Source organism: Phalacrocorax aristotelis, chromosome 17, assembly GCF_949628215.1.
Source record: "Phalacrocorax aristotelis chromosome 17, bGulAri2.1, whole genome shotgun sequence".
In the NCBI taxonomy this organism is placed as follows: Eukaryota; Metazoa; Chordata; class Aves; order Suliformes; family Phalacrocoracidae; genus Phalacrocorax; species Phalacrocorax aristotelis.
The window spans coordinates 11,622,805-11,645,014 of record NC_134292.1 but is presented as its reverse complement, the minus strand read 5'-3'; the positions used below and the strand labels follow the sequence as shown (position 1 = coordinate 11,645,014).

At 39.7% G+C, this 22,210-nt stretch overlaps 1 protein-coding gene across 9 annotated transcripts in view; it reads left to right on the top strand.

Moving 5' to 3' along the window:
• The window catches only part of DENND1A (DENN domain containing 1A), a 222,496-nt gene that overhangs the window by 108,336 nt on the left and 91,950 nt on the right, over positions 1 to 22,210 (top strand). For all 9 annotated transcript variants that reach the window (XM_075112125.1, XM_075112122.1, XM_075112121.1 and 6 more), the window contains 2 exons: positions 5,731 to 5,831; positions 15,911 to 15,956. In XM_075112125.1, coding sequence (XP_074968226.1) covers positions 5,731 to 5,831; positions 15,911 to 15,956 — 147 coding nt within the window. The remainder of the gene's footprint in view (positions 1 to 5,730; positions 5,832 to 15,910; positions 15,957 to 22,210) is intronic.

Below are 22,210 nucleotides of genomic sequence, written 5' to 3'. Positions count from 1 at the left end.
GTTAATTTCTTTTAACTTTGAGAGGCACAGTACACTTCATACTTAAGGCTTAAATATAATATCAGGTAAGAGAGAGAAAATGAAACAGTCTTGGATAGAAAGTCTTCTATGGTGGAACAAATTCTGTGTTATAATACATCATATCAAATTCAAATTCTGATTTGAAATATCCTTAATATAGTTAAGTTGAATAAGATTTAGAGGTAACTGGATTGAGGCTGTGTTTATTAGCTATTTTATAAGCCATGTGTAAGGAACCTATGGAAGGTTTATTGCCATTTTCTTGGATTTATTTTCTTTCTTCCCCTACAAAAGAGAATTTATTTAATTTCTCAAAATGTTAAAGCAATTATTCGTGTTAAATTTCTTTACGTACTCTGTGATCTAACTACTCACGAAAAGCCAAATATGAACCAAAATGCATAAAAATCTGCTTGGCAAAAGACCACCTGCTGGTGGGAGCATGCTGTTGCAAAAATGAAGCAGAAGAGCTTTTCTTGCATCCAGTATTCTCTCTCCCATCATAACTTGCCCATGCAGCCCTGCCTCAACAAGGTGTGTTGTCTGCTTGCGATGAGGGCAGCAGCAGGTTCTCTCTGTTTAGAAACGTGGCTTACGTGAAGGCTGATGACTCTCCAAAGACTTAAGCTTGTGGTTTTCTGTGATGTTTCTGTTTGGCTCCATCATGCTGAGGTGAATTTCTTTATGTAATTTTTCTGATATTAGAGTGTTAGTACAAAGCAGAAAATACCATTCAGGCATGGATACTCTCTTGTTCCCGGGAGCTGAGAGCTTGCCGTGTCACTTCTTCCGTGTCATGGAAAGCTCTGATGCACAACCTCTTGTTCCCTGGTTGGTTTATGGCATGCCTCAGGGCTCTCAGGATGAGGAAATGGCGGTCCTTGGGAAAAGACAACGTATGGTTAACACCAATCACCAGCTGTCCTTGCGATGCTACATAGCTAAGAGCTTGCACAGTTCTTGTTCTACAGCAGCCTTACAGCTACTGTTTCAAACGTACAAGCTCTTCCTTCCCAAGAGCTCTGCTGCTGTCCTTATAACCTGCTGGTATAGGTCTTGAACTTCATGCACAGCCTTTGCAACAGCCCTGCTTTCACTGCTTAATTCTTATGTAGCTCAGTCTTAAGCTTTCTACTTTATCTTTATTCTTAAGCTTTCTACTTTATTTTTAGCCCTGAACAATACAGAAAAATGATCTTACAAACACTCAAAAGGTGGTAATTTTTTCCAGTATATATTGCACATTTGTAGCTGTGTACTGCATCTGTAGAAGTGTGCAGTGTATGTGTATCAGGAGAGAGAGTAAAGTGCACTGGAAGATGGCCTATTGTAGTTCAACATCAGTTTATAATTTGTGTATATATGTATATTTATGACAATCTCATTGATCTCATTTGCTCAAATAAGGCTTTTAGAGTATTAAACTGCAAAGAGTGAATTAGTGAATTGGTGTCTTTCTTACATAGCTATCTTTTTACATTCTCTAGCAACAGCTGCAGGAAGCTGAGGTAGTAGAACTAATCTTATTTCAAAATGCTGGATTCCCATAGTTTTGACAGTTGGGCATTTCTCAGGCTGCCTTATTATTATGTGCTTGTTTTCTGTATGGCAATCGCTAATCAGGTGAGGTCTCCAGCAAATATGCTGTTTCTTTTTTATGTGCCCTTATGTTGGCAGACTGGAAGAACAGTAGTGGTGCTTACTCATGGTAGTATGTTATTTGAATTCATGCCAGAGAGCAAGGTGGGAGTACATCTCAAAAATAAGTGACAGGTTCTGCTCAGATGTCTGCAGTGTTGAGCATTATGTCTGTTTAATCTTTTCTTGCTGAGTTTTAAAACCGATGGGAAGGGGGCTTGGAAGGGGCCTCCTTGGATTGCCGAGTTCACTCCTCTACAGCGGAGTTATCTAATAATGCCAGGAAATAATCCATTTGATCCTCATAGAAGCAATTTTGAAGTAAGAAATAAATTTTTAAATAGTATTTTTTTCCAGACATCATTTTGATTTGAAGAATTAATACAGAAGACATAAAGGATTTAAGAATATAGAGGAAAAATTACATTGGGAAAGCATGCTTTTTTTCTTAATTGCTGGATATTTTGGAACTAGGCTATGCCTTTCGTCTGATCTGTGAGAGGAGCATGTTCTCCAGTAGGAATAGTATAAAGATAAGTTGAAATATAATGGGGTAGGGATAAATCTTTAGTGTTTCGTGAGCCATAAATATAGAATAAATTCAAGATTTCGTAGCTTCTAAATTTTCCTTTAATTAGTATCCTAACACTGACATCCCATATGGACCATGAAATAATGTTCACCTGCTAATAAAGAGCTTTCTTACTGAGAAAGACTGAGCAGGTACTTGCTCAAATACGCGCTGTACCCTGTCTGCTTCCAAAGATGCTATTTCCTGAGGGCAGTAGTTCAAATCTAGTTTAAATTCTTGCATATTCTCACTTACGAAACACGTTATCAGCACTGGGATCTTTTGGGCTTTGTGGTCCCTCCTGTTACGACACTGCCAAACAGGCATTGCTGAGGTGAGGAGTGACTGTGTGGCTTTCATGGGAAGAGTAAGTATGACCTTTGCAAAAGAATTCCATGCCTCAGGTCTTAAAAATCTAGGTATGATTGAACAATGTTGAATTTTTCGATGCTATTAAATATATTTTTGTGGCATAGGAGAGTTTGATCCTCCTGAGAGTAAACAACTGTCTAAAAGGTTGAGGGGAAAAGGGTGAGAAAAATGATCAATTTTCCTAATCCTGGAAGTTGCTAAGCAGTCCAACAGTGCTCTGTTCTGGAACTTGTTCAAGATACTCATGAAAAACCATTTTTAAAAAGGGAGAGAAAGTGTGTGGCAGTCATTTTGTTGCATAGGATGGATAAATAAAAAATAATGCTTCTGGGAGAAAACACTTCAAACCATGTAAGCAATCGTGGTCTGAATAACTAAAGTAATTCTTACCACTCAGAAGGAGATACTGGGATTCCTTTTAAAGAGAGAGAGATCTATCTATGAAATTGCCAGCTTATTACACAGTTGAAGCCTTAGAAGCCAAGAAATTATTCTGAAGGGAGTAGAGAACAAAAAAGAGGGCATAATACCACTGGATATGTTCATAGCTTGCCCACATTGTGAATATTGCACAAGTTCTTTTCTACTCCAAATAGAAAATGATGAAGTAAACCAGTGACAAATACAGAGGAGGGTAAAATGAATGAGCAAATATACAAAATAATCTCTTAACGAGGGAAAGCAGAGTAGACTAGACCGCCTCATTCCTCCTGGTAAAGGCACTAAGGAGGCAGGGAACTTGATAGAAATACAGGAAATCACATGTGGCCCTTAGAAGATATGTAGGAGATTATTTTTTTTTATTGTTTATTGTCTCAAAATGCTCAAAACACAGAGCACCTGTTAAAACTGTGAGGGAATAGGCATAAAATGAAGAGACAGTAACACTTCTCAAAGTATGTGTTTGAATTCATTGGCACGGGAGCTGCGAGCTGATGGGGACGGAGACGACAGAAAATACCAATTCTATTGACGAATGTGTTGATCAGTGGTTTTAGTAATTTGTGTTGACCACTGTTGGGCAGAACACTGGGAGACAAGGGATTTTTGATCTGGCTCAGTAAGCCATTCTTTTTCTTGTTTTCCTTAGGTGATAGGGATTATTGGATCTCAATATTAAATTGGAACTCAGAATTAAATATAAAAGCCCAATATTAAACAGACAGATTATTCATATATCTTACAATAAAAATATCTCAGCTAGCTACAAGGTACATCTTAAAATTCTGGCTTTTCAACTTGAGGGGGTTTATTCCTGAAGTTTTTATAATTAAAGTGCTGTATGGCTTTATACTTGGCATACTGGGTCTTAGGTTCTGGATGTTGTTTTTTTTTTTTAATCTGTGTCTATTTTGAGCTGTAAATTGCAAAATATATTTAAATTCATCTTCATAGTAACTTTCCTGCTTTTGAAGAACACCTGCTTGTGAAGCTTATACCTCACCGTGGTTCTTACCTGAACCACACTGCAAAGAACCACAGTAATTCTCCTCCAAAATCCATGTTCCTTGGTGCATTCTTATAGCTTTTCCAGATCTGTATTGTTCAGAAGCTTAAAAATAACACAGAAAATATGTGCCTGTCTCCAATCTTCTCGCCTAATGACCTGTATTTTGATCAGAAAACCAGGTTCTGTTATTTACAGAAATTGCATTGGAATTGCATAAAGGCTTTGGCGTTGAACATAAGCCCAACTACATCCAGAGCTGCAGGTCATTTTCCCTGACATGGAGTCGTAAGAGACTGTATTAGCTCATCTAGACCTTTTCCTTTACCAGACGTGGGCTCCCTGTGAAGCGGTATATAATTCAGTAGTTTTTCTTAAGTGAAATTAATAATAATGAGGGTCGTCTACTTCTTTTTTAAGGTTACACCACATCTAACTGGATTAGGATTAATGTCATGATTTGTCTTAGTTTTACCTTGCACAATTTTAGGCCGCCACAAGGACCTCACTCCTTTAGAATGTCTCTTTTCGGTGTTTGTAAGCAGTGTCCTCCCTCCTTCCTGTTGCCCAGACCGATGTTACATGCTTGATTTCATCGTACCTTCAAATAACTGGGAGGCTTTTGTCAAGTCTTGTTTTCAAAGTGTGCCTCACAAGTGGAGCACATTGTAGTACTTGCACTGGGTATTATTTGAGATTAAAAGACACTCTCAACCGCAAAACACTGTCAGAGTGGATGTGATTGCCTGTCTCGTCTCAGGCTTTTCCGTGTGTGTGTGTCTATTTCTGAGTGTGTTCAGATTCATGTATTTATTTTCTATTTCTCCCAGTGTGTGTGTGTCCTCATATCCTCCTCTTACGGTATTGTGACTACAGCTTTTGCTGAGATTTCCTTGTTGAGGATTACCACCTTCTCCGTTTAATATCCGTAGTGAATGTGACAAATATCCTGCTTATCTTCTTTTCCCAATTATTAATTATCATTTGAAATAGGATTGAGAGACATAATTTCCTCCGGAGCTCTGTGAGGATTCTCCCCACGGCTTGACTGACACTTGTGTTTGCTATTTGTGATCTTTCTCAGTCAGCGCCTGCCAACACCAAAACTATTCTGAATGAGTTTTTAAAAATATAACTGAGAAATTCAATGGATCAAATGATTTGGTGAAGGGGAATTAGACAAAAATACCTGTAAGATAAAAAAATTTAATCACTGAGTTTAGTATGATGTGTTCTTAAACGTATGCTGCTCACGTTGTATCTTCCTGAGCTCAGATATGGCTTTGGTTCCTGTTATAATTTCAGTGCGGTTTTCTGATATTTACAGGATCGTAATTACCAGGATTGGGGGATTTGCTGTTACTATTTTTTCGTTGCCTTCATGTTTTCATTTCCGTGTTTCTGTTGCTTTATTGAACACTGGGTGTTCTTTTCAGGTTTTGGTTCTCGAATGAATCACGTTCTCAGCTGTTTACAAAGCCAGTTGAATGACAACCACCATAAACCAGTCATGCTTCACCCACCAGTACCCCCCCTTTTTTTTTAACAGGAACACTGTATATTTTGTAATAAAGCGTGTTGATATGAAATCAGAAGTTATTCTTTACTTTTTTTCTTCTAAATTTACTTTAAGCTTGGTTTTTGTCTTATTTATGATCCCGTTTTAATATGTGTTTTTCAGTTAACTGCCTGCATTCATGGGTCTGCAGCTATGCTCTACCCGATGTTCTGGCAGCACGTTTACATTCCTCTTCTGCCCCCACATCTACTGGACTACTGTTGGTAAGGCTATATATGTGTGTGTATGTATGTATATTATATGTATATATATCACTCAGATTCACAACAGTTTTCACATTTCTATATAGTAAGTCTTGAGTCCTCTTATGATGCAACTGTTACTCTAAAAATACATAGGCATATTAAGGAAGCAACCAACCTTATAAGTAGAAAAACTTTATTTTCATGGCAAGATATAATTGTCTATCGGTATGTTGAAATACTCTAATATGAGTGGTTACTGTGGAATGCTGCAACTTAGACATTGTGTAATTAAAATCTGTTCTCAGCATATCTGTGCTAAATGTTAAAATTTGAATTAAGACTCCAGCAGTAGAGGATGCAGTGGGGAAGATACTTTCATTTTTCTGCTTTCCTGAACTTGTGTTGGGGGCAGGGGAAAGCTTTTCATTTTCCCCTGGTGATCTCTTATTATCAGCATGTGTTTAGACATATTTACCTTGTTTAGGGGAATGAATATAAACCTTTCAAGACCTTATTCATTATCATGATGTGAAATGTTTTGGCACAGCCCATGAACAACCTCATATAATACCAGAGCTGGCCCTGTTTTGACCAGGAGCCTGGACCAGTTGCCCTCCTGAGGTTCCTTCCAACCTGTTCTATGATTCCACGCTGTGCAGGTGGCCTAAGAAGCCTCCTTACTCGCCGTTGTGGTCTCCAGATTAGTGTGCCTTTAGGCATATGTCTCGGACTCTGCGGTTAATAGGTCAGAACCCTGTCTGCAGTCCCCTCAAACAGTCTCTTAGTTTTTACTTTCTTCTCTAGTGCAGAGTCAATCAGCCATACATCATCTCTCCCGTTGGCTGTGCCACAGGAATGGTGGATGAGCACTCTGAGTCATTAATAAAGAGGAAGGTTAAGGTGCTGCTGCTTTTCATTGCTCAGCTGCTTCCCACCCTCAGTTTGGGTGACTTGCCTTTTTTTTTTCCTCCCCTCTGTGTAAGTAGCAGGGGAGGGGAAGTTTGCCCAGAAAGAGTGGCCTTCCCGTAGGCTTCCTAGAGAAGTTAAACTTCCAAGCCCTGTTAGAGAGTTAATGGAATTGCTGCCTGGGCATGCAGGGATGGAATTAGTGAGGCCAAAGCTTGGCTGGAGTTACACCCCTGAGGGGATCTAAAGGGTAACGAGAGGCTTCTGCAGGCTTGGAAGTAAAAGGAAAGCACAAGGAAAGCATGGACCTGCTGCTGTGTGGTCACGTAGTCAAGTGTTGAAGGACACGGAAAAGGCTGAGGGAGCCGGTGCCTGTGTCTCTACTGGCAAGGCCTGCTGGCCATCCGCGTCGTGTGATTTGAAACCACAGAAACAGCCTCCCTCTGCCCCCTGGCATTTAAAAAAGTCCTTCTCAGAAAAAAACAAACTTAAACTTACCATGTCATACGACACCGTATTGTAAGTGTGGCTCTTGGTGGGGAGGCTGGTTGGGTTTTTTTAAGAGTGATAGTGTTCTGTGTGACGTTTCCTCTGCATTTAAGCAAGAGTAAGGAACCAGCCGGGATAACTAGCATTTTTAAGTGAAGTGCTAGGAACTGAAACGTGTAGATTTAAAGGAAGCTTGTTCCTCTGCAGATGATTTAAATGTTAAGTATGTGCCTATGTCGAGGATACACGGAACAGAATCTAAAAACTATTATCTCCCGTAGAAATGAACCTTCAATTTACTCGCTGCACAGGAAGGGCAGATTCTAGTCATTTGCACTGCCAGCAGGTGCCCTTTCTCTGCATAATGGGCTTCGCATGTGTAATTAACACATGAAGGCTGCTGCTGCCAGCTTTTTCTTCAGGTACATGCTGCTAGGAGTTTTCAGGACAACGATGTGGACCACAAGAGGCTTTTACGCTGGGTTTGAAGATTAGGTATTCATCGACTTTCTGACAAAGACATGTTAAAAGGGGCTAAGTCCAGATCCCGCAGTTGGGAGCAGAAGTGTGCAAAAAGCAAACACTTGGGCAGTGTACCCAAGGAAATAAAGACACAAGTCATTGAGCTCCACTGAATGAATTCTTTCATGGCGTAACAACCTGTCCACATAATGAATGAGCCAGCTAGTGTGTGAAAAGTATGATTTAAAAATGTATAATTATTAAGCAGATTGTAATTGCATGCTCACAAATACAACAGCTGATTACCGTAGCCAGATATGAACTTTAATTGGAGAGGTAGCTACACACACTGTAATTGTTTGAATAAGTCAATTTAGCAACAATTTATGTGCCATAAATATATTTCTCAAAATAGAGTCCATCTATTTTGTAACCATGTGAACTTAGAGACGTCATTTTTGCCTAGAAGGACTGAGAAATCAGCTCTGTGCTCTCTGCTTTAAGGCGGTATTATTGCTTATTGGTGTCTGCCTCTTCAGGGAAATGACCCAAGATTATTTAAAATAAAAGAGTTTGTTTAATTTTAATTATTGCCTGGTTATTTTTTTTTGCAAATGTGACATAAAAATTTTTAAGAGCTGAAATGGAAACAAAATGTAAAGTAATGAGAATTCTTCAGCTCTTATGAATACAAAATATCGTGTTCATTTAGTTGGCTGTGTCCATTTACTGACTGTGCTGTAGGATGCTTTTGAACCTTCTCCTGCTCTTTTGAAAATCACAGAGGGACGTATATGGACTGTATTACCCATGGTCTTCGAAAGTCTTTGAAAAAAGTATATTCCACCTTTGGAATATTGCTTTTAATCGTTTGATTTGCAGTGGAGGCTTTCCATATGAAGGGAACTTGCAAGGTCGCGACTGACACACTGACAGCTCCGTGGGTGTGAAACTTGAAGTTTGTTGTATTTCCTGGGGAGGGAAGGGGGACACAACAGCTGTTGGATCTTCCCAGAGCTACAAAAAGGAAGAATAGCTGTCTTTGCAGAGAGCAAACGGGTAGAATAACTCTCCTCCTGCCGCTTGAATATCCTTTTGGCCAACGTCACGTAAGAGACGCTTCAGGCTGGGTGTGGAGAGCTCCCTTTAGCTGTTGAGAGAAGTGCACTTTCCCGAGGGAGGCAGGAAGGAGGTGGGTGATTGGATATTGTTACAAGGGAGTGGCAGCTCTACCACAAACATACTCAATATGAATCTGTTTCACTGGCGTTGTTAAAGCTCAAGTTTTTTCTATAGCATTTTGTCTTTTATTGACATTTCACACAAAGTGCTTTCCAAACACTGTGGCTTCTCATTTTGTCAGTTTGCTCTTTGCTGATTTTTTTTAATTTATAATGCGGAAGGGAGGTAATTTTCTTCCCATTTTCCTCTTGAAAAGGATTTTTTTTAAACTTAATATTCACCTGTGTTCCTCACTCACGTACATCACCATGGAATTGAAAATGCCAAAAGCCTGTATCTTCAAAATATTTGTTCTCGATACACTTGCTCTTTGTACGAGGGATGCTGAGCCAATAATAGTGGTGTAGTACCACGTACATGTATCTGGGATGACTTCAGTCATCTGACCCCTATAATTTAGACTAATATGGAGGGGGAAGCAAGGGGAAGAGTGCCATCTTTTATTTTTATTTTTTAATTAGGTACCATTCTTTGATATATTTTCAGCCCAGGGAAAGATTTGGGGTGGAGGAGACTAGAAATCGGTGGGAATCCTCTAATTCAATTTCATACCTTAATGCATAGTTGCTTGTTTCTTTGAATACAGAATAACAGAGGAAACATATGAAGCACTGCTTGGTGGTTGTTGGGTTTGGGGGGGGGGGGGGGGGTTGGGTGGTTGTGGTTTGGGTTTTCGGGGGCTTGTTTTGATTTTTTTTAAGGTACATGCCAACAGGGGCCAAAAGCGCAGGTTAATGAGGTACCGCCACCAAGCATCAGTAGCCAAGCACATACAACGGCTTACATTTAGCCAGATCTTGTCCATCTATTTTGTTGTTGGGAATTTAAACATTTCTTGATGCGAAAGAAACAGTCTATTAATTTTCCTCACTACTTCATCCAGTTTGTTTTTCATGTGGCATAAAAACACTCCCACTGTGTCTGTTTTCTTCCTTTTCGCTCTCTGTGTCTGTGTTTAAAATTAGCCTGTAAGAAAAGCCTGTCTTTGCTGACCTGGTAACACAACTCAGTATGTTCTTTAAGTCCCAGAGCATTGTCACTCAGGTTATTCTGTGGGCTTTTACCAGCAGCAACAGTATATTTTTCTAGGGTAATTAAAACAGTCTTTTATATTAGATAGACTGCTTAGCGGCCAACATTAATATATTCTGAGAGCCACCTTCTTAGAGCACCCTGGCACAGCTGCTGAACAAACATTTCTATTGGTGCAGTTTTCCCTTTCTCCAGGAGTTTTTTTAACTCCCTTTCTCCTGTTTTCTAAATCTGCATATAGTTCAATATGCTCCTTTAAGTAGGTGGAGGGGGTAACCGGAGGGCGAGTACTCCTGCTGCTTGGGAAACAATGATTCCTTCCTCGTGAGCCTCTTGGTAGGCATTTCGATTTAGCCTGGTACATCTGTGTACTCACTAAAAGCTCTTGTAGTTGCTCTTCTGGTTTCTTAGCTGTATGTTTTCTACATCATTCCAATTTATGCAGTCAAGTTTCTAATTTGCATCAATTACCCCAATAAATTTTGGATTGAATTCTGTTGCATTTCAATGAGTAATCTGAAGAGAAATCAGCAGACTGCCTTAGAGTAAAGCCCTACTGGTGTGACAGAGCAACACGTTAAGTCGGTATTTGTGTATCAAGACGTGAACTTAGTAAATGTGATCTAATCAATTTTCGAGGAACTATGAAGCAAAATGGTGCCAATCCCTGGGTAGCCATAAACTATGAACCTTTTTGAGATCCTTGGGTTTTACATTACTTTTTCTGGTGAATTGCGGTATTTTTTAAGGGTGGGTTTTTTTCACTTAAGAGGAAATATCCCTCTATTTCACCTGCTTCTATTCCAATTAGTAGTTGCCCACCTCTTGGGAGCATAATTAAGAGGTCTCTAGTTAGCCTAAGGAAACGGAATTAAAGAAATTGTAAAAATGCAACTGTAATAAATGGGCAATATATAGCCATTAAGTCCACAATATCCATATTCATGCTTATGCATTGCTACTTTAATGATTTGATATTTACCCATATAACTCATTTGATTATAAATAATGCTGATTGCATTGGGAACCAGCGTAGCAGAAGAGGAGTAATAAGATTTCTCTTTGTTCCAAAAGACTTAGGCAGGCATTTTGTTTAAGCAGTAAATATGCGCAGTAGAAATTGATACTTCTTAATTTTGCACTTAATGGATGTTGGCTGCCGTCAAACAACTTTGCGTAATTAGTTGTTGTGGTTGTAAGAAGCCCCGGGACTGATGAAGTGTCAAGCAGCAGGTAAAGACTGCTCTGAAGGGCAGTCTTTAATCTGTCATGGGTCCCCGAAGGATTAAAGGTTGTGTGGAGTGTTTCTCCTGTTTATACAAGCAATGTGTCTTACTGAAGTTCACTTGAAAGTCTTGGAAATACACATCTAACCTAATAAAATATTAAAAACTGTTCGAGCATTTCATGTCTCGGGACTTAAATAGCGGTTAGGAAGAACCAGCTTTTGTCAGCGCTGGTGTGGCCAGCAGGAGCCGGGCAGGGATGGGGCCCCTGTGCTGGGCACTGGGGAGGCCCCACCTCGAATGCTGGGCTCAGGTTTGGGCCCCTCGGGACAAGAAGGCCCTTGAGGGGCTGGAGTGTGTCCAGAGAAGGGCAGCGGGGCTGGGGCAGGGTCTGGAGCACAAGTGTGCTGGGGGGCGGCTGAGGGGGCTGGGGGGGTTTAGCCTGGAGAAGGGGAGGCTGAGGGGAGCCCTTCTCGCTCTCTGCAGCTGCCTGAGAGGGGCTGGAGTGAGGGGGGGGTCGGTCTCTGCTCCCAAGTCACCAGTGACAGGAGAGAGGAAACGGCCTCAGGCTGCGTCAGGGGAGGTTTAGGTTGGAGATGAGGGAAAATGTCTTCACCAAAAGGGTTGTCAAGCACTGGCTGCCCAGGGAAGTGGTTGAGTCACCATCCCTGGGGGTATGCAGAAGACTGTGTAGACATGGCGCTCAGGGACATAGTTTAGTGCTGGCTTGGCAGTGCTGGGTTAGTGGTTGGACCTGATGATCTTAAAGGTCTTTTCCAACCTAAATGATTCTGTGATTATGCTGTGCTCTGAATGGGGAAGAGGAGACACAGAGTGTTCCCTCGTGCAGGATGGTAGCTGAGTATTTAAGTAACAGTATATGATTAACACATGATAAAGGAAAATGGTGATAAAAGCAATTTATGGAGGCTGACATGAACCTTCAACATTTACTTTTAGGTTTTCCCTTTTCAGCCAGACTGATGAGTGATGACAGAAGATTATAATCTCTCTGGTAGATTTCATTGGAAATATTTATACTCTTACCAGAATTGTATTTTATCAAGGTTGTGACGTTTGCTTAGTTAAACTTTTGGGAGTATAAGGAGCTTTAATGGCGAATTATCCTTAAAATATATTTGCTTTTGCTTTGCCGTTAATGTGTCATTGAACAGTAACGTCAGTTCTGACAAACAAAATGAATTTTTCATAAAATAGGTGTTCAGATGATTTGACTTCCGTTTTCCATGGAGAAAACACTTTAAGGTCCACATTTGGGTGACAAACAGTAACAGTTATTTTAAAGCAGTTTTGAATAAACAAATTCCACACAAATGCACCTTCAAAAACAAGTGCTCCGTGGATGCCTCACAGATCTGCTTTTCTCTATGCCTGTCACCTTTCACGCAAACTAAAACCTGCATTTGTTTCCCTTGATTCTCTGCTGGGATGTTTGTAGATGCCTCCTGTTTGTCATTCCTCTTTGGTGTCTTTCAGTCATGACAAGCAAAGGCTTTTGTGGATAAAACTGAGTTAATTTCTTTTCGTATATTCCCATAACTTGGGAAATTCTTTGTTAGTCTCCAGATCTAATCCATTTCTAAATGGTGTGTGTTTCTTCTGCTTCATGTATGAAACGTGACCTTTCTGACTCATCTGCATGGCTCCAGGCATCTTTGCCCAAGCTGTGACCAGGGAGTGTTTTCCCTCTGACTTCTGTAAGCCAAGCAATTGCTTATACACATTGAAAAAGTTCTTACAGGAATTATTTTTGTATGGTTTTGTCAGCCTTCTTCATTTGCCTTCGACTTACCCCGCCTTCTCTTGTGCATCAAACATGCTATTCATTTTCTGGAGCCCTTCATAGCAGGTACCGTGTCTGCTTGTCCTTCTGTGCACCAGTGCCATGTCCCAGTGCCCCAGGGGCCGGTTTTTCGCCCATGTGCGAAACGTTTCTCAAAGAAATACCCAGTGTCGCCTTTTGTGCTCTACCTTATTCCCTAGTGGAAGTCTCTGCAACTATTCATAAAACTAACGCAAATATTTGCAAAACTAGCACTTTATACTTTAACAAATTACTGCTTCAAAATTTCCTTTTTCATATTGATCAGCAAAACCTGAGCTATTTTTTTCTATCAGTGGGTATGCTAAACCCACTCTTCATAGTTCTGTGGTATCCAATTGTTCCTCCTGCTTTCTCCCGTCTGTCCAAGTGTATGCACTGTACAGCCCACTAAGCACCTGACTGGAGTCCTTTTATGTTTAGTAATACAAGTTGAAAGAAATAACAGCTTTCAAAACACTGCTAGAAGTCAGGCTACTGTAGCTTTTATGCAATCCCTGTAATAGTTTTATACGCTGTATTGCCTTTACGTGTAATGCCTTTCACTAGAAAATTGAAAAGGTGATTCATCGCATCCAAAGCTGATCCATACATCTTAAGCCATATCTTTCCTGTAATTCCTTAAAATTTTGCTAGGGATGCACGGTTTTTAAGGGTTTAGGCATTCTTATTATTCTTTTGTTGGTAAACCGGAGGATTGAAAGATGGACCTGATCGAGTTAATTAACTTCTGTGTGTTCAGATTTTCCTATGCTTGGTGACAAGCTCTACTTTTGGACACGTTAATAAATGGCTGGCTTTCTGGAATACTGCGCTCTTCCTGCTTCCTTTCATTACGTTAGCCAAGGTTCCACTAGATGAGACGTTTGCAGTCTTAAGACTTCCTGCCGAGGTTCAGACTTTGTATTTTTGAGATTGAAGCTGTCGTGTTCATGAAACTACTTAATTAGAAACACATTCATCTCGGTGCATACTGGAGGAGTCTTGAGCAGCACAGCCAGGCACACAGGGAAGTTGAGCATTTGTGCAGCTGGCAGCTAAACCAATGGTTTATACTTCGAACATAAAATTACTGGGTATTTTCTTGCTCCTGGAATGTGGCCATTGGAAATGAAGAGATGTGGGTGAAAGAGATAGTGTTTGTCACAAATAAAACATGCAAAATGACAAATAAAAATACTCCTCAGTTGAGCAGTAATCCATATGTAATAAGTGTGTATCATGTTGTATGGTAAAAATGTCTGTCCAAGAGCGTGGATGTATGTTCTGGTTCTCGTCTGTGGGATTCCCAAGGAAGCAGAACCTTCAGGATTTGTACCAAGTTCATTTCCAATTTACTGGTCTGGGCGATCGTCGTGAGGCACTGCGTTGGGTGAAGCTTGGGCGGGGCAGTCTTGCCGGCCCAGGCGGCTCAGAAAGCTGTTACGTGATGTGATACGTGGCACGTCAGTATTCTACAAATGAACTTGGAAGGTTTTTTTGAAGTTCTATATGTTTAATGTCTTCAAAATTAAAAAAAGTGTTTTCATGTAGAATGTCTAATACAGAGGCTGTTGCCGTCTCTTGGTACAGCATCCAACAAAGTAGCGGTTTTAGGCACTATATCAATAAACATGATAAATATGAGTATGCGTATCAGTAAATATTTTTTAAAAGGTATTTCTCATGAAAATGAGAAGCAGAGTGATTTTTGCTGGTCTGGTGTCTTGCAGGAGTTTTTTCAGCACTGTACTTCTCTTACTGAGCAGTAGGCACCAGTTTATCAAAGCAATATGGAAGATATTTTAATCCAAGGCAGTACAGTGACATTTCTCTCTTTTTTTTTTTTTTTTTTTAATCTGAAATTGAAAATGAGCTCTTTGAGCTTCTGTATCCAAAATGAAATGAGGCTCTATTTTAAAAGTTGTGTCTGTCTGTGTGCTTTCCGTTTAACAGGCAGTATATGCCATATTTGCAATTAGCAGCTTTGGCATCCTCTCGGGTGTGTTCTAATAAGCAGGGCAAATATAAGCTTTCCCTGATTACTTGAGTGGGAGTCCTGTAATAAGCTTAATATTAGAAATGCCATATACACAAAGATACAACTTCCATTCAGTGTTCTTCTTGTGTTATATAGTCCATGTTGGTGTTTGCTAACATCACGGAAGAGAAGACAGAAAAGATCAATCTTTCTCTTAAATGTTAGCATTCTGTTTGGTAACAGAAGTATCGCACCTGGCTTTGAGGCTACAAATCCGGCCTCAGAGCCTCTTGGTGCATTTAAGTTTTGTGTCCTGAAGGGAATAGTGGCACAGGCGCATATCCCGGTACCTCTGGAGTTTCTCAGGATGTTCAAAAGTAATTTTTATATTTTTCTCTTATAAATGTAAACATTTCAAGGTTTATACTTAAATATAAGTTATTTAAAATGTGTCTGGACCCATATTCAAAGGATTTAAAACTTGTAGTACCGGGTGATGTGTATACATTAAATTAACCATTTAACACTACAACAGGATCAATTTTTCTAAAGAATAATCTTAGAAAAAAAATTTTTTTTTTTAAATTGTAATAACACTTTTATTTTTTTAAAAAGACCCCGGTATTATAGATATGATTAACAGCTGTCCTTATGTACCTGTCTTAACTTAGTCACTTAGAAATTCTGATGTCAAGAAAAATTAAAGCCTTACAGTAGTGAGAGGGTATCGCAGAGTAAAAGACATCTTTCAATATGGAATAAAATTTTGTTCACGTGGTTTGTTTCTGTCTTTGTGTGTGTCTATATATATATTCTATTTTTTTAAGGCAAAATCTAATCCAGTGTCCTGTTATTTTCCTGTAGCTAATTTTATAAGTCATATGTGTTAATCCAGTGTTACGAGAATGTAAAGCTAGTTTTTTTTCCCTCTTTGCAGTGCCCCGATGCCCTACCTCATTGGAATACATTTAAGTTTGATGGAGGTAAGTCTTTCTCACCATTTCTGAAACTATATATAGTTTTATGATTTAGAGCCAAATTCTACAAGCAATTAAACATTCATTCATATGCTTAAAAATGAAATAATCCAGTTAATTTGGGAGCGCTGAGAGAATTAAGCATACGTGGTAATGTTAAGTCTTAAGGCAGTCGTATTTGGTACCTTGCGCTCCTTGGGCATACTTTCCGCTTGCAGTTCAGCAGTGATGAGCGGACGTTGTGTTCCCCTCTCCATCCTGTTGCTTCATTTAATCAGTTTTCTGCCTTAGTTTGACTCTGTGTTCACAAAGGCAGAGTCGATATTAAACCGAAATGTTGACAGTTACAGTTCTCTTTTAGGCTTTTGCAGACAGATTGTAATTTTTTTAATGTTCAAAAGATCTGAAGAGAAGGAACTTGCTGTTAATGTTAACACAAAGCTGGCAGAAAACCAGCCCTCACAGAAAGCTTCACATATAAACAATTCAGAGTAATTCATGTGACTTTTTAAAAACTCTAAAAGTGGAAATAGCACATTTGCTTTGCTTCCAGTACTGGTGAAACAGTCGATGACTCTCCTCAGAAGTATCTGGACGACAACATAAGCTATTAATTTAGATGCCTATGAAAATCCTAGTCCCCGTTACACAGGAGGTCTGAACAGCGTCTATGTGCTCCGTGTGGGAAGAGGTATTCCTGCCCGGAAAGCATTGCCTCTTTGTAGGCTCTTAAATTAGCAGGCAGTGGTGAACTGGTGGGAGTTGCAAATGCCCTTCAAAGTTAATTGACTTGTGTCCTTACTTGAGATGCCCGTGTTTGGAAATTCAGGCTTAGTGGTTAGGATACGTAACGATTCGGTGCTGAGCTTTACATCACATAAAGTAATGTGTGTTCCTAGAATATTTGTGCTTATATTGTCCATAGAAATTTGTAATTTCTCTGGAAATACTGACCAAACATTATAACATGCATATGCCCTTTTGTGAAAGAATGTTCCCCTATGTCTTTATGTGTTAAAACTTGGGCATCTTAGTATGCTCTGTAACTTCTCCCCTTTCCCAGTGTTATATGAAGTGATTTTAGAAGTAACTTTTTTCATGAGAAGCTAGATGAAATATGCAGGACCTCTTTTTTTTTTTTTTTTCCTTCTTACCATCCTGCATACAGATGATTTTTTACATGCCCTTTATATTGCTAAATAAAGTACAGAATTGCAGTACAATGTGTTAGTGAATAAGCAATTATTTTAAAAGTCAACACGTACATTTGTTTGCACGTCATATGCTTATGTTAGAGGGGTTTCTGGTAATTACCCTTGAATACTGCGTAGACGGGACTGAAGTAATATCTGGGAAGAAATAGTCTTGCATATTTTTTTCATATTGATCAAGAAACTTTCTGCCCCATATCTGTACCAAGTATTCATTGGCAATTATTATGGTATCTATCCGTTTGAAAACGAAGGAAGAGACCTAGTAGAGGATGGGATAACATCTCAGTCAGCTACTTGTCAGCTTGCACAAATATTTTTCCTCACAAAGAGCTCCATGGTTAGCCTGGCAATGGCCGTGGAAAAAAAAAACTGATAGCTACACCTTGGAGTTGCTTTCACGATGTCTCCCTCCTGCCTCGGCACATAAACCGGTTACCTCTTCCTTTGTCTCAGCCTTTCAGATTGCAGGGCTCTGCAGGCCTTCCAAACTCCATCTGTAAAAACTCAGAAAAAGGAGGTGTTCTCAGAGAAGCCAATTTTCATCCATTTTAGTAACTTGTGAAAAAATCTGTTTAGTACTAAATCCAGTATGGCTTTGGAATAGCCGGAGATTCTGGAACGCAGACACACGTTGGCAAAGTACAGTTATTCCAAGTGCCTTATGAAATAAATTAAATAAATAAAACAAACTGTCTTATCTCCTCCCTCCGCTCTGGGGGGTAAATTGAATACTCCCAGATAGAAATGCATCTTCCGGCTAACTGGGCTTTTTCTGTTGAAAAATAAAATACAGTCACACAGTGGGCCGGTGTATCTGTTTGTTGGCAAGTGCCGCGTGATTTCTCTGTGCCTTGGGCAAAGGAAAGGTGGCGTTTGTCAGATGAGCTGGACAATTGCTCAATTACCTCTTTGCCTGGTTCTGATGCTGAAAGCTTTCTCCCTTTGTCCTTTTCTTCATATGTAGGTATAATATTGTGTGTTTTATTTGTTAGAATAACCACTTAGTAGCAACAGGCATTTTTTTTCTCATGATTTGCACTTGTATACTTTTAAAAAGACAATGTATTAATTTTTCCATATCAAAATAATTTTATAAACTACAGCTGAAAACTGCTGTCATTATTCAGTATTCATTTTTCTTTAAATGCTGAAACTTCAGCAAATAGATCTTTAGGAGTGTTTTGTTAATCCACGTGTTCTAGTTTCAGGGTAAGGATTAATTCCCCAGTCTTCTATTCAAGTTAAGACAGGTGGGCTCTTTATCTACCGTAGAGCCCCATGGGAGTAATTGCAGTTATATATAGGCTCGTGGTTCTGCTCCAGCAGCTCCAATTGCAGAATTTGTCATTGTTGCGTAAATGTTAGTGGAAGCCTGAACTTGCGCAGAGAAAGCTGTGGTGCGACGGGGAGGGTGAATTTGGAATGCAGGAAACCCCCACCCCCCAGTTTCTAGCTTTAGTGTTGCTTCTGTGGGTTCCCTGTCTTGGAATGGGTCTTCTGGAAGAAGTATAGCAGAAATGTTAATGATCTTAAACAAAATACAACCTCTCTCTCACCTCAGAAGCTTTTTTTTCAAACCATTGTGTATCTTAAAAGTTAGTTTGCAGTTTCCCGTGTTACACGGGGTCTTTGTAGAAGGAGCAGTTATTTTAATGGAAAATGACAATTTTTTTCTTATGATTAAAATATCAAGCATATCCATTGACTGTTAAATCTAATTTGCTGTGACTGAAATGTTCTCCAGTGAGATAAGATAATCTCCTGTTATAGGTCAGAGGGCTCCAACTGATTTATGAGGGAAAACCTTGGTAGAAAATATAGAGCTGTGTTTTGTGCTCTTATTTTTCAGCTTTTCTATCATCACCTAGTTAGTCATTCTTTATAAGATTTCCATTTAGCAATCCATAAAGTGACTTCAAAGAAGGCTAAAAGTTTATAAGCTGTTGGATAAGCAAGGCTGGAGCTATCGCATGAATAATGGAACATGCTTACGGAACTAATTGAATTCATATTAGATGGAGATAAGTACTTAGTACTGATAAATAATGAGATCGGAAAATGAAACTCTGTCAAATGAATGTATCCCTTGCATAATCTTGTTTTATTTTCTACCTGCGTCCTGAATGCTATTTTAGTGTTCAAATGATATTAAATTGACCTTTGTGCAATAAGCGGTGTCAAACTTAGCTGGCAGCCGTTTACATTTTGTCATAGTAAACGATTGTTTCAGCAACTGTTTCTGTAGCAGCGGTTATTAGTGTGATGGGGCTGATGGAAGAGGAATGCCCTTGACCTAGTAGACTGCCTAGTGGAATTTAGGCACATGTGGTTTTGGTTAACCGGTGGGGATAGCTCTGCTGAGCTGTCAGGTACTGAGCCGCTGGCAGCATGTTCCTCCGTGCCAGGCTTCCAGCCCTTCAGGTAACAATAGTGCCCAGCCGTATCATGCTCTAGTTGGGGCACAAAACCAGCCTTTAGGGTTAAAGTTAATGATTCGAAAAGTATTTCTTATACTCTTCTTTAATAGTCCAGTCACTCAAGGACTTTTTCTGGGACTTTAGAATTTTAATTCTTGCAAAATCATCCAGAAGGAATTTGTGTGTGAAACCACATTGCATTTATTAACATGATTTCCTAACATTTTTCCTAAGCATGAAGGACAGTTGTGCACAGCGTAAAGCGTAGCATAAGCATGTATATGAGCAGGTTGTTGTTTTCGTTTGAGTACCTGGTATGAGTAAATACGTTCACGTAGGAAGAGAAGGCTCACTAAAATTCATGCTGTCTTTAATACGCCAGGACACGGCAGGTGATCTCACTTAGTGTCGGTAGCCTCTTCCTTATGCAGACAGATGAATGGAAGGCTGTGTTCAGTCCTCTCAACCCCACGCACACGTTCTGGAAGCACTTTTTGGCGTGCTTACCTGGTCTTTTCCTGCTAGCCGCGAGGACGCGGTTTGCGATCCGGTGTGACAGGCCAGGCAGCGTGCAGGGGCTCTGAGCTAACCAGCTGCGAGATCAGCCTGGGCTTAGCGCTGCCGGTGCCACGAGGCGTCCCCGTGCCCCAGTCAGCACCCGGAGAATTCACTGACCGCTGGCATCTTCCAGTGGTAGTGTTAATTGTCAATTATATTTTTTTTGATTGGGGTGAGGAGTAATACTTAGCTTTTTCCATCCATTTATACTTAGTAAGTCACTGCCTTTTCTAGCTATAACTGAAGAAGTGTAGCTTTTTTTACAGTGTTTAGGTGAAAGGGTTATATATATATTTAAATCCAGGCCTTAAAAAACTAAATATAATTTAGTCACTCACAAGTACTAGAAATATGGCTGTACATGGCTTCAGGAGTATTCATAAAAATGAATTAAAAATATGACAGATTACTTATGACATTGTCTTTTTTCCAATTATTGGAAAAATGAAAATAACAACTGTGCTTTCATAAAAGATTCTGCGCGTGAGGATGACTGAGGGGTAAGTTTTAAGGCAGACCATGCAGTTCCAAGTAGACTTACCAGTAAGCGTAGAAGGCTTTTCTTCTGTCGTACAATAGGGTTAGCTCAGCACTGGTGATGTTTGTCACTCAGTTGGCCGCAGCTGCTTGTGATAAGCATCTTGAGACTCACCTGTACAGGATCAGGGTCCTGCACATCAAGGTTGGGAGATCGGCGGAAGAGTGGGAGATGCACGGGAGGGGGCAGCAGCCCACCTGCTGTGCCCAGATCAAAGGGCCGGGAGGTCAGGGGGCACATCCAGCTTAACCAGCTTTGTCTGCTGAATAGCTATTTCAGATTGTAAATCTAAGGGTGATTTCATTAAGTCCTTCTGGCTGCTGTTGGGGCATGAAATAATAAAATTTTATATCCGTTGCCTTTCCTGCTTCTGGCAGCCAGATTGACACATTGTTGTCTGCAGTGTTGTGGTGTTTTTCTTAAGAAAATAAATGGAAACTATTAACTAAGCAGAGACAAGTCATTAAGCAAATGGATTTTAGACTTGTTGGGAATCATACTTCCATAATAATTTCAAATGCAGTGTACAAACTAGCTGCTAATAGTGTTAGGTTTTTTTAAGAGTTTTACCTTCCCAAAAGAATTAGCGGACGGTATGTTTTCTTTTTTCTGCTACAACACTTTTTTTAATGTGTTGATCGCATTTGTGTCTGGTTATGAAACCTCGTGATCAACTTGGTTTATGTTTTTGGCACCAATTTAGCCATGAAGTTATGCAAACCCGTTTTTCGGGGTGGGGGGTAGGAGGGTGGTGTTTGGTTTTTATTCTTTTTAAATTAATTATTCAATAAAATTGTTCACCTGAAAGAAGTTTAACTTCAGAGTTTTTTATGGTAGGAAACAGAAAAACTGCCAACTGCAGACACTTATAATAAAATAACATTTAGTATAAACTCGTGTTAGTATTATTGATGAATATTGCTTCTAGCATGTGATCCAAGTGAGACAGAGGCGCGCGCCTTAATACTTCTATTAGAATATGGTTTCTCAGTGTTTTTGCAAACTTTCACATAAAACATTTAAATTACTTCAAGTGTTTGGCTGCTTGTGAGCAGGACAGCCCCACTAACTGCAGCTTATTTACTGACCTGGTGTTTAAGGCCCCCTGGAGTTTGTTTGAAAAGTTAAGAGATTTTCACAGTAAAGGTGCCATTTCTGAAATTTAAAGTGCTCTTTTCACCAGGAGATAAGTTCTCTCTGATTAAGTCAGTAATTCTTACTAAGCCATGTTTATAGAGGCCATAAACAATGGGTTCAGGGTGCTTGTTAAACCAGCTTTCCATACCTCTCCACTCTTTTAAAAAGAGACATTTAAAATAAAAGGCAGGTGTAGATGTTAGGTCGATTTGATGGTTTTTAGATGATTAATTATGGCTACAAGTAATTCGGTAAAGATGGTTAGGAAAGGTTTGCAGTAGTGATGTGCGATGCACATTTTCACTGAATCACTTCTTTTGACTCAGCAAATCCCTACTCTGCAGTAAAATTAAATAAGGAAACTGTAATGTTCATATTTCCTCTTGTTCTTTGCCT